Source organism: Seriola dumerili, unplaced genomic scaffold, assembly GCF_002260705.1.
Source record: "Seriola dumerili isolate Sdu_G_001 unplaced genomic scaffold, Sdu_1.0 BDQW01000169.1, whole genome shotgun sequence".
Lineage (NCBI taxonomy): Eukaryota > Metazoa > Chordata > Actinopteri > Carangiformes > Carangidae > Seriola > Seriola dumerili.
In genome coordinates, this window is record NW_019174424.1 from 1366363 (window position 1) to 1377951 (window position 11589).

At 45.4% G+C, this 11589-nt stretch overlaps 1 protein-coding gene across 1 annotated transcript; it reads right to left on the minus strand.

Moving 5' to 3' along the window:
• Positions 1–353: 353 nt before the first annotated feature.
• On the minus strand, positions 354–11369 carry LOC111227062 (tectonin beta-propeller repeat-containing protein 1-like). Its single transcript, XM_022752440.1, has 26 exons — positions 11258–11369; positions 10953–11048; positions 9664–9896; positions 9397–9579; positions 9148–9270; positions 8908–9030; positions 8281–8455; positions 8060–8160; positions 7867–7968; positions 6622–6749; positions 5904–6502; positions 5549–5661; positions 5272–5427; positions 4975–5124; positions 4649–4806; positions 4254–4381; positions 3546–3639; positions 3318–3414; positions 3132–3211; positions 2977–3033; positions 2718–2892; positions 2362–2497; positions 2071–2163; positions 1881–1987; positions 1534–1653; positions 354–1031 (listed from the first exon to the last, which is right to left on the minus strand). Exons 3-26 carry the CDS (start codon positions 9886–9888, stop codon positions 888–890), a joined length of 3567 nt encoding a protein of 1188 aa, XP_022608161.1. The 5' UTR covers positions 9889–9896; positions 10953–11048; positions 11258–11369; the 3' UTR covers positions 354–887.
• Between the last annotated feature and the right edge of the window lie 220 nt (positions 11370–11589).

Below are 11589 nucleotides of genomic sequence, written 5' to 3' on the forward strand. Positions count from 1 at the left end.
TTCAATGCCCTTGTAAGATGAATGTCCAGTCACGGTGACATTCAGACCTGCTGTGCAGTTTCAACAGTCACGGTCATAGCAGTTATGTAGATGGGTATGATACTAACAGGAAGAACTTGTCCTCGTTGCAGGAGGATAGAGAGGTATTATCTGAATTCATATTTTCACATGGTATCAAGATCTTAAATTGTGCCAGTCCTTTTGAAAAACGCCCTCAATATTAGGAAGGCTGGACGTAGCGATGTGGGCGGAGAACACGCCATTGCAAACATATAATAGGCCAAAACCAATGGAGAAACAAAATTCAACAAATACATAATAGATTAATAAATAAATAAATAAATAAATGATAATAAAATCACATGCAAATGTATGACAGGCAAAACAGACACAAACACAAACAAAACAACAAGATTCTATAAACCAAGACAATCTAGGCTACAGTGGGATTGTACGTTTGAAGACGAGTTAGTTTGGTACCCAAGCCTTAGCCCTTTTTCGAAGTCCCACCCTCTTGGGTTTTCACAGGATACTGTATATAAGAATAAAAGCTATTGCTAGATCCCAAAACACCCAGTAGCCAAAGCCTAGTAAGAGCAATCACATGCACTCAAGATCCATCCTACTTAAATGCTCCTGTGCTCCCCTTTCTGTTTGGTCATCACTGCATACTGGCATGGTTTCTGCCAGGGAAACAAGCCAGGGAGTAACATTCATCCATCGATCAAGAGTCAAATCCAACCGAAATATACAATATAAACTCAGTGGAGTGATTGTGCATTCCCCTTGCATGAAGGGATAAGAGCCTGTGGGAATGGTCTGAGGAGACAAATGTAGATCCAGGCACAAACAGGGCTGGGGCAGGGGGAGGAGGTGATGGGCGGGTGCTACACACCCACGGCGTTCCCGTTCACTTGTGTCGGAGGTCGCGGGGGGAGCGGGCTACGTGGGGGTCCAGCAGGTGGAGGAGGATGGGGGGCACGCGGAGCCTCCGCTGAGTTCCCTCTCACACTGACGTGCTCCCACCCTCCCTGGAAGTCAAAGACACATGCATCACTGGCAGTATGCGAAAATGATTGTGAGAAAATGCTCCTACATTTGCACATCTGCATGCATGCAAAGCTCTCATTTCTATCTGCTAATTTACTGTACATGCATGTTACTTAACTTATGCACTAGAGGGCACTAACAAGGCCACAATATACAGGAAACATGTTTTAAACGCTGTTGCCACCGAGGATTGAGACTGGTTCCTCTGTGAGCCTCTGTAGTTTAGCAGAAACCTCCCATCTGAACCATTCATGACTAAAGGATAAGACTGCTGATAATCTGTATTTTTATTACTGTCAACAAATCCTGTGAAAATACCAAAACCAACAATGTGCATCTTCCAAGCTTTATTCTAATTCCTTGAGTGCCAACATTAAAAGCAAGTATTATCATTTACAATACAGATATAAATGACTTTGTTTTCTTTTTTTTTTTTAATGAAATGTGAACTGAAAGGCCTACATTTAACGATTATGAACTCACCCCTATACCATAGTCCCAGGACTGGCCCTTGGGTTGCATGGGTCCCACCCCCAGCCTGTGGCAGACAGCTCCCGGAGTCTCAGCAGGGAAGCCTGGAACCCCGTCTGCTATGATCCACACCTGGAGAGAACAAGCGCACTGAGCCAAACACCAGCCATTCATGGTTTGTTATCAGATATACTGTATCTCACAGTCCACAAAACATCCTCTTAAAGTTCCTGTTGAAACTTGTCTTTGATGGGTAAATCAAGTGTCATCATTACTGTCGACATAAAGTAACCTCAAACTGATTTCCTGTCCTCACCTCCTGTCCACTCCACAGTTAGGAAGGCAGTCGCAACACTGACCTGATCCAACGGTCCCACAGAAACCTTGGTGACGTTGTTCGAGATGAGTTCCCAGGCGGAGCCCTGAGGGTAGCTCGGGGTGAGGCCCTGTCTGTACCACAGGTTACCTACAGGACATTCACAAAAGGAGTTTAATGCCATTTTACTCATGTTCTCTAATTTAAAAGGGTTTTAGAAACACTGTACTCACTGCTTTCATCTACAGCGAAGACAGAGGTCCGGCCCACAGACAGCTGCCTCAGGGTCTGCCTTGGTGGAGAAGGGATGTGGTACCAGCATTCCCCTGTAGAGGGACAACAGCACTGTAAGTTTGGCTTCATTTGGATCATTGCTGAGTGTATTACTGGGCACTGGGTGCATGCACTCAGATGATTAAATGCTGAACCTTTATTTCCCTTTCCTGCTGCGTACATTCTGACTTCTTGTCCTGCAGATCTGAATCATTGTGATACTGACTTTGAGTTTCACGCTCTAAACTGACCTGCAGGGTTTTGTTGGGACACTGATCCTCTGTAGAACACAGCTCCATCCTTGGCGATGGCCCACACCTGGTTGGCTCCGCCTATGGAGATGGACTTGAAGGCCTGATCTGTGCCTACATGTAGCCAGGAGCTGCCCTGTAAGAGCAGACACACTGGAGTTAGAGAGCAGTGTTATTTTCAACTTCAGTGTTTGCAGCGAAGAAACAAACGCAAACTGAAACTCAGGAATTACAGAGAAATGACAGCAATCTAAGAAACTGACCTCTCCCTGCTGCACTCATGTAAGTTTCCTCTGTTTCAGAGTTAAAGTAAAGTTAAATTATACTGTCAGAATTACTCTGCACATGTTCCTCACCGCTGGGTTTTGGGGGCTGACTCCCAGTCGACACAGGACATCTCCCTTGTCATTGAGGGCCCAGAGAGGGACCTGCTCCATCCTGCTCTGAGCCAGACATGGCATCAGAGAGATGTCACTCAGCGGGATGGGTGGGACCTGCTGCCACGGACCTCTCAAAGTGATCTTACACTTCCTGTATATAGAACATATGATTGTTTTGATACTGTAGAAAATTGTGAATTACAAACCACAAAAATGTGTCAGTGTGTGCGATCACCTCGTCCATCTCCTGCGCCTGACAAAGTCTTTCATGGTTTTGTGGCCATGAAACGTCCTGCAGGAGAGAGAGAGAAGTTACAGACGAGCGGCACACAATGCTGATTTTTTATTTTCTTCTTTGAGACAACATCCTGAGACAAAGCTGTCACATACACAGGGAAGTCTGCAGCATACTGCCAGCCCTCTTTGTCTGTTCCTCCAGGGACATTGTGGTCCACAGCCCACTCTGAAACCTGAAACACAGGTGGATGACGGAGGATTAGCTGATGATGAAACAAGAAATTAAATGTGTGTGCAAGAGGAATTGTGACTGGGATTTGACCTTATGACAGCACCTACCCAGGACCACTGAGGGGAGGGTGGGTGTGTGTTGCCTTTGGTGCACTCTTTCAAGCCGCTTTCATCGCTCCACATGGGGCGGTCTGTAGGAAGTCCTCTGGAGAAGCGAGCCAAAAACACAAGCAAAACGCTTTAGCAAGACAGCCAGGCAGACGGCCTTTAACTGAGCACAGCTACGCAGACCAAGTTTGACTTTATCAAACAGTGTAAAAGACAAAATGTTCCTACTTGTCTGTATATCCTGTCATAGGGTTCCATCTTTGATTCTCATACACATGTACACTCCTGACATCAGTCTGCTGGTGCATCTGAACGGCATCTCCTGCAGTAAACACAAACATGGACAAAACTGTAATGGAAGCAGACAATTAGTTTTACATTTGTGTGCATACATGACTCTACAGCTGCAACAGATGGTTGATTTGATTTTTGAACCATGCTCAAGCAATTGCACACCAAACTACAAGCTGTTAGCAAGAAGATAGTAAGTTGATTCTGTCTTGTGCATTTGAAAGTTAATTTTTGAAATTAAATGTGACATAAATTTGGAATTATGTAGTAAGTAGTTCTTAAGCTAATGATTTTTTTCATTATAGATCACTGCAACAGTTATAGATTATGGCATTAACATTTAGCGTATGAATATAAAACAAGATAAATTCAATTGGAATTCTTAATATATAACTTTTAGCAATTATTAAAATTGTCAGAGATAAATTTAATGTTGATTGACCAAATGTTTAATTACAACTGTAATGATAAAAATGCATGATAAACTGAGGAAAAAGACTTAAAAAAAAGTCATATAAAGGACTCATTAAAAGGTTTATTAATATCAGTACCCAGGAGAGGAGACTAGGCCTGTGGATGATATCTGAATTCTTTTTCAGTTTGTGGAAAAAACATATGGGTAGATGTCTGCAGGGGCAGCTTTACCCGGGGTGGGCTCTTGCCCATAGCGCCCACTGTAGACCCAGGCGGTGCCGTCCCACCCGATGCCCCACACCAGCCCCAGACTGTTAGACTCTACACAGCGCAGGTGTCCCGGGACGTGCCGCCAGAACCTGCAGCACCATACAGCGGAAGCACCCAGCATTAGCCACATTAGTGTTAGCACACAGTTTAGCACACAGAGAGGAGAGAGTGCTGCCACACACAGTATGAAAGAGATTAGCACATTAGCAGCACAAACAATGTCTACATTCACCAGGCAGAGCAGTAGGTTAGCATGTTAACAACATGTTAACTGGCACGTAGCAGAAATTAATTGAATGTAAAAAAACAAAACAAAAAAAAAAGTCAATGGGAAACTAGGTCAGTGTCAATCTCACATGAGGTCACAGGCCAGTGTGTTTGCAGCAGCCTCCAGGGAGAAGGACGGCTCATGGACCATGATGTCTCCCTTTGAGGTGGTGGACCACAGGGCCTGTCTGGACGGGGGACCTGTGATCCCTCGACACTCACAGCAGCAATCAGACAACAGGCACAACTGCTCACACAGAAAAGGCCAAGAAACAACAGGGGGCGCGGTCAGCAATGAGCTTTAGTTAGAAAATAATCATTGAAAATTAATATATGAACTGTCAAATTCTGCCTGACATTCAATGTTCTAAAGCTACACTTTTCATTTTAGTGTTGCATGATCTGTTCGCGTTACCCAGTCATTCATGTCCTTCTCAGTCTGTGCTGCCAGGACCAGAGGCCACCGCTGTTTGGTCCTTTGGGCTGTGTACACAGCAAAGGCATAGTGGCAGTCCCTGAGCACTGGAACCAGTGCTGTCACGTCATTTATAAACACATCAAGGTACTGAAATAAAGAGACAGGGATCGAGAATGAACAAAGGACAGCTGTGAGTACACAATTATGTGATTGTTGTGTCACTTGTCTAGTTAGGTGATCTCACTCTTTGTGTTGTTGTATGCAACCCAACCATAACTTAACAGTAAAACCAACCTTTTTCTCATCATAGTGCATGTAATAGACAAAGAAAATGCTGTCCTTCCTGCCATCAGGCTTGGTGGATTGCTCCAGAGCAACACCCACATCCACCCAGCGCTGAGGCTTCCAGTCTCTCCACCAACGCAACGCACCTTTACGCACCCACACAGACTGGAGAGGGAAACAGGACAGCGATGGTACCACATACTGTATGTACACAGCGGTGTGATAAATGTGCCAAGAGAGGAGATGGATTCAATTCAAGACAAGAGAAGTGTGAAACCAGCCGTACGTTGCTTCTCTCCAGCGGTTTCTTGGTGATCTCCTCTCTGTGCTCCTGCTGCTGCTGCTCGCTCCAGGCTGCTGACTGAACCGGAGTCAGTGACAGAGAGCTGGTGAGAGGACCTGACGGACAGACATACAAGTCAAGACAACCAAACAGGTAACACGCACGGTGTATCTATACACATGCAACAGTTGAAACACGCAAACAGACACATAGTGTACAACATTCAAATAACACATACATACATACAGATATAAACTGACTTTCAAATTAATATGACCTTCATTTTTTTTTTGTGTTTTTTGAAATAGTGAGTGAATACATAAATCTTTAAATCACTGCATACTGGTTGTCTATATACCTGTGGGGCTAAGCCAGCTGATCTGTGAATTTGCATCCACATCGCAGCCTCCACCGGAGATCCAGGTCCACACTGGGCCGTCCTCCTCTCCAACACCCTGAGCCCCCAGTGTGTAGGTGGCAGCAGCACTGCCATCAGCCAATGAAAGCCCCGCCGCCTGTGCACTTCGAGCTGCTTCTGCCCCCTCCAGATCCACATTCATCCAGGGGATATCATGTCCTGCAGCCTCAGGGGTCAGGAGTATCGGGGCTGGGGACGGCTCCTCAGCCTCCTCCTGCGGTATCTCTGTGATGGTCGGTTGCGGTGTGGAAGTTTTGTCACGGTCTGAGACCAGACTGTTGATGAAGCTGTCGCTGGCGGGGATGAAGGGTTTGGGGGCATCCTGTTGGGAGGCTAAGGGAGCATCCTCCGCCTGCAAGGGAGGTGTAAAAGTGTCGGCTCCTCCCAAAGGGACTACAGAGGGGGCTGCTGCCTCCAGGACTGGGGTGTCAGTGCTGTTTTGTGGGTCAGAAGGACCTAACTCCGAGTCTGAGTCAGTGCAGCTCAGAACTGAGCCTTGTGAGGCCTCAGTCAGTTGGCCACTAAACTCACAGTCATTTCTATTAAACAACAAAAACATGAGGACAGAGCAGAAAAAACAGGGAAATAAAGAGGTCAGTCACATTACAAAAGCACATATAGGTGCATACAAAGATTCCACTCAATTATTTACACAGACCTGGGTGGAACAACCTCTGTACTATTGCCCCACTGGGCAGAAACAGGAATCCAGCCATTCCCACTTGGTTCAGAAGGAGTTACACCCATTCTGAAATACAGGCCACGGTCCTCACCAACTGCCCACACCTGACAGAAAAGGGAAATAGACAGACAAAAGGGAAACACAATGATCACACGCACACACCGACACACCTAATGCAATATGTCATACCAAAGAAATTCACTCTCAGTAGTCACGACAAGGAAATTTTAGAACATAAAATCCTAATACGATAAAACATCAAATAAAATAAAATAAAACTTTTATTCACTCTTCAAAGATGCATTGGCGGCACTAGTAGGACAGAAGCAACTGTTACTTTATAAGGCCATATACTGTAACACTGGCGCCTGCCACCTCACACAAGCCATATCCATAATTGCAGCCTTGAAATATGAAATATGGGATATGATGACGACGGCTTGGCCAGCTTCTAATTAGGGAGTCTCCCATATGTCAGGCCAGTAGGAATATAGTCTGGAGATATATAAAGCTGGGCCTGAGGTGCTACTGCTGGGACATTGGCTGGAACGGCTGGCTGTACTCGTGTTACAGGGCAGCCACGGGGCAGGACGAGAGGCTAGAGGTAGAGGGGCTGGGGAAAGGGGGAAAAGGGGTGAGAGACAGAAGGGGAGGAGGTGTGAGATGTGAGTTTGCAGTGCTAGCAAAGTCCTCAGCAGTGAGATACACAGTGAAGCTTTTCTGCCTCGACCCCAGCCCTGATCTGGTTTGTCCTGAAACCAGAGCCAAAGAGAGGGTAAAGTGAATCCGTCAGAGGGGGAGTACAGAAAATGGCTGCTGTCAGGTTGAAAGAAGGCAAAAAGGTTGAAAAATTATATTCTTAATAATCAAATTTCAAAAAATACAAATTTATAAAATATCTACGATATCTTGGCATGTTGATTTTTTTGTCTCATGCACTGAAATGTAACAGTCTCGTTTCTACAGTTTCGTTAAATCAAGTTTTACTTCGCGTCCTCTTAGGATTTCTATCAGTACTGGTACTGAAAACCTATGAGGGTTTTTTCCTTCTAAAGACCCACCTCAGCAGTAAACGCTACATTGTTGAACCCATATTATATGATCAAATATGATATTTTGTCATAATATCACTCCATCATTCAGTTGAATTGAATTCTGCTGGGGAAGAAGGAAAGGTAGTCTAAACCATTCAAGTTGAATTTGCAACAGAAATCTTTTAACCTGGTCATTGAGTCCCACATCCACCATCATCATCTCGCCTCCGATGCTGATCCAGCCGGAGCCGCAGGGGTTGTGAGAGTTCACGCCACGCCTGAACCACACCTGGACCCACACGCACAGATACATATATGTTACCACCACAATGAACCACAGCAATACAGCTATATAGTCCATGTAGGAAGTACTGATTCACCTTGTAGTCTTTAGTGACCACCCAGACCACACTGACCCCCACGGCCACATGAAGCACTTCAATCTCCTTTCCTGGTGATTCCACCTCTACCCATGATGTGCCTGTTTGAAAACACCAAAACAAGACCTTATATGAGCCAACTGTCTTCATTAAATTTGTCTGAGGTGAGAGATAATGGGGAATTATTTGGGGGGTGAATGTGAACTGCAGTGAATGCTGACCAGTCGGACTGTCCAGGCTGAGACCGGTACGGACCAGCAGATTCCCATCCCAGAGTAAAGCCCACAGCAGGTCTCCAGGACCAGCTGATAACTGAGCCACCTCTTTGGGCACTTCTACCTCCTCCCAGCTGGAGCCCTCTGGGACCCGAGGGTGGATGCCCTCTCTGAACCACACCTGCAGGGGGAAGAATTGTCATAACACTAGACTGAGTGGGATATGGTTTAACATGCTCTATTTTAATTGTGTTCTAAAGTCAAACGGCACTTAACATGCTCAGGAGGACCTTAAAGTTTGATTATGTAAATCACATGAGGTCATGCTGCCGCCTTGTGGCCAAAAATTAGAAGTGAACTTCACTTAATGCAGATTAGTAGCCTGTTTTTACAAGCAATGAAAAGAAACATTTTTGTATAAACAACAGTGTGTTATATTAGGACATGTTTGAATTAAGGGTCGGTAAACATACAAATTAAGTTTTAAACAGTACCATACAGAGAGGTTGTCCCAAAAGAATGAACCCAAGAGTTGCAAATTCTCAAAAAGCACAATGGGGCCTGTCCTTAAGCTGAAAAGAAAAAATGGAGAAAAAAAATCTTTGTGTACTTTACATGGTCCAGTAGACTGACCTGTCCTTGTTGGGACACACCCCAGAGGTAGGGATATCTTCCAGACTGGTCGCTCATCTCCCAACCACCACAGCTGATGTCACAGAGCGGCAGCGGAGGTTTCTTGGGATTGTCCAGGGGGATCTGCAGAAGGGACAGCAACTTAGCTAAAATCTCAGTCTCACTGGTGCTCATCTGAGCATTGGACAGGGACACTCACAGGATCTTACAGATATACAGTAAAAAGAAGGGTGTCCAAACCTTGGCCCAGGAGCCTTGTGCGATGTATCTCCTGTAGCGGATCCAGCGCCTACGACGAACACAGGAATTCCACTTCTTGTCTGGGGAGAAGCTGGCCGGGAAATCGACTGCATACTCCCAGCCCTGAAGAGAGACCGACTTTTTATATTTCATCAGTCAAAATTAGAAAGACAGCAAAAAGAGACACCTAGAAATGAATAAAGAGAAGTGTATGTGTGTGTTCATGAGGGCATGTGTCCTCTCTCTCACCCCAGTCTGACTGGGTTCTCCTCCGAAGCTCTGATCCACATACCAGTCTCCCTCCCACTCCCAGCTGCGGGAGGGCAACTGGAAGCTGTGGAGTGGTTGAGGATTCATCCCAGTCACGTCACTCCACGGCCAGCGGTCGGTGGGCAGCAGCGTGTCAGTGAAGCCGTCCACTGGGTTCCACCTCTGAATACAACAACAGACAGCACTTTAGCATTGATGACATACAGCTGTCTATATTTACAGTGTATATATATAGGCTGGACTGACCTGGTTTTCATAGGTCTCCTCCCGGTAGCGGATGGGTGTCTCACTGGGCATCATGTTGAGGTAAACATGGTGGTCACAGCCGATGCCCCAGCAGCGTCCCTTCCCCGAGGTGACACGCTTCAGCTCCAGCAGCATATCGCCTCCACGCTCCCAGCGCTGGCCGGCTGTGGACAGGCTGAACACCCTGCCGTACACGTCCACGGCCCACAGCAGCGTGATGGGCATGATGGCCCCTGGACAGAGACAGCAGTCATTCTTCCAAGCTATCTGGTATATATTTTATGTGTGTGTTTACTTCAGCCTTATTGATATCCTGAAGAAGTACAGCCATAAGTAAAGGCTGCATGAGCAATGACTGCTATTTTCCTACTCCGGTAGGTTGCATAACCATAATAAAAATAATTAGAGAAGAGAAGAATAGAACAATATATGTGTGAGGAAGTGAGTAATACCATGAAGATTATGTGGTTTCAGTCATGATTCCGCATTTTAATTCCCTTTATTAATTCAGCAATTGAACTCAGAATAAGATTTAAGTTAGGATTTATTCTTGGAGTCTATTCAGACTTTATTCTCATTAAATTCAGACTTTACAGGCTGGTAAATATGTGCCACATTGTGTTTTGCCTTAAGGTGTTGTGTCATTAGATGAGGAAAAATGTGACAAAATAGGGGCAACAAATGTTTACCTGTGGAATTGATACTTATGTATTTAACTCTCAGTAAAATACACTGCAAAATTAAAGTAAAATTTTGATTTCTCAGGTTTCTAACTTGATTCCTAAGATTTATCTCAAGATTATAACTCTTGAATCATGAGATGCTCAAGCTTTTGACACTTTTTTCAAGTGATCCAAAATATTAGTTGCTGCCACAAAAACGTGTCAATCGTTTTATTTTGAAATAGCAGACAGGAAGTCTTATTTTTATTCTGACTGGCTACCTTGACACTTACTTTATCGACTGACACTAATCCGCCACGGTACTGACTGTAACTACGCCTCGGCAGGCGACTGACACAGGCCTTTATTTACGTATCATAGAAGAAATTATTTGATTTAAACCAGAGCTGATTCAAACAGACTGAACCAGTGTCTGTAGAGACAGAGAGGAACCTGGAGTCAATTCACAGCAGGCTACATAGTTCTGTAAGACTGCAGTTTTCTACAGTAAAGGGTCTGCAGTGGAGCTTCACACACACAAACACACACGCACGCAAACACACACACACACACACGCACGCACGCACACACGCTACAGTAAACCCAGGATCAGAAACAGCAGCCTACCTGAATATTGGTATCCGATCCGCGGTTGTCAAGGGAATATCAACACACGCGTCATGACATCAGGTGCAACAGACGACACCTGCCGTCTCCTCCATGCTGGGACACAGTCAAAAATTCCAAAATGCAAGTGAAATAACAACAGAGAAAATGGGCAGGTTGTGCATGCCGCGCAGCGTGACAACACAGAGAGCTGATATGGACTCTCTCTTATGCCGCAAAGTCGGCTATAAGCTGTTTACATCTTCAGGGAACAGGCAGCGGTCAGCGAACCCTCTGAAGTGTTCGCATACATCACGTTTACTTACGTGCGAGGCTCTGTCATGTGCAACGCCTTTGCAGTGGGAGAATTAATTCACTCATGCTCATACCGACACTGGTATTTAATTCACATTCTGGTCCAGAGGAATGCTCCGTCCAACTCCGAGTCCAAACAGGAAATGGACGAAGTGTGACTCGGATTGGTTGGTACTCGGCAGGGAATGTGGGATCTCTGTCTCCTATTGGTCGAACACAGGAGCTCCTGACATTTTTTTTCCGACGGTCACTGCTGATTGACGCGTGTATTTCAATAATTTATTCAGCGCCAGATTAATTATTGATGCGCAAGGTTGGTTTTACTTGTTTGGCTACAGTTTGG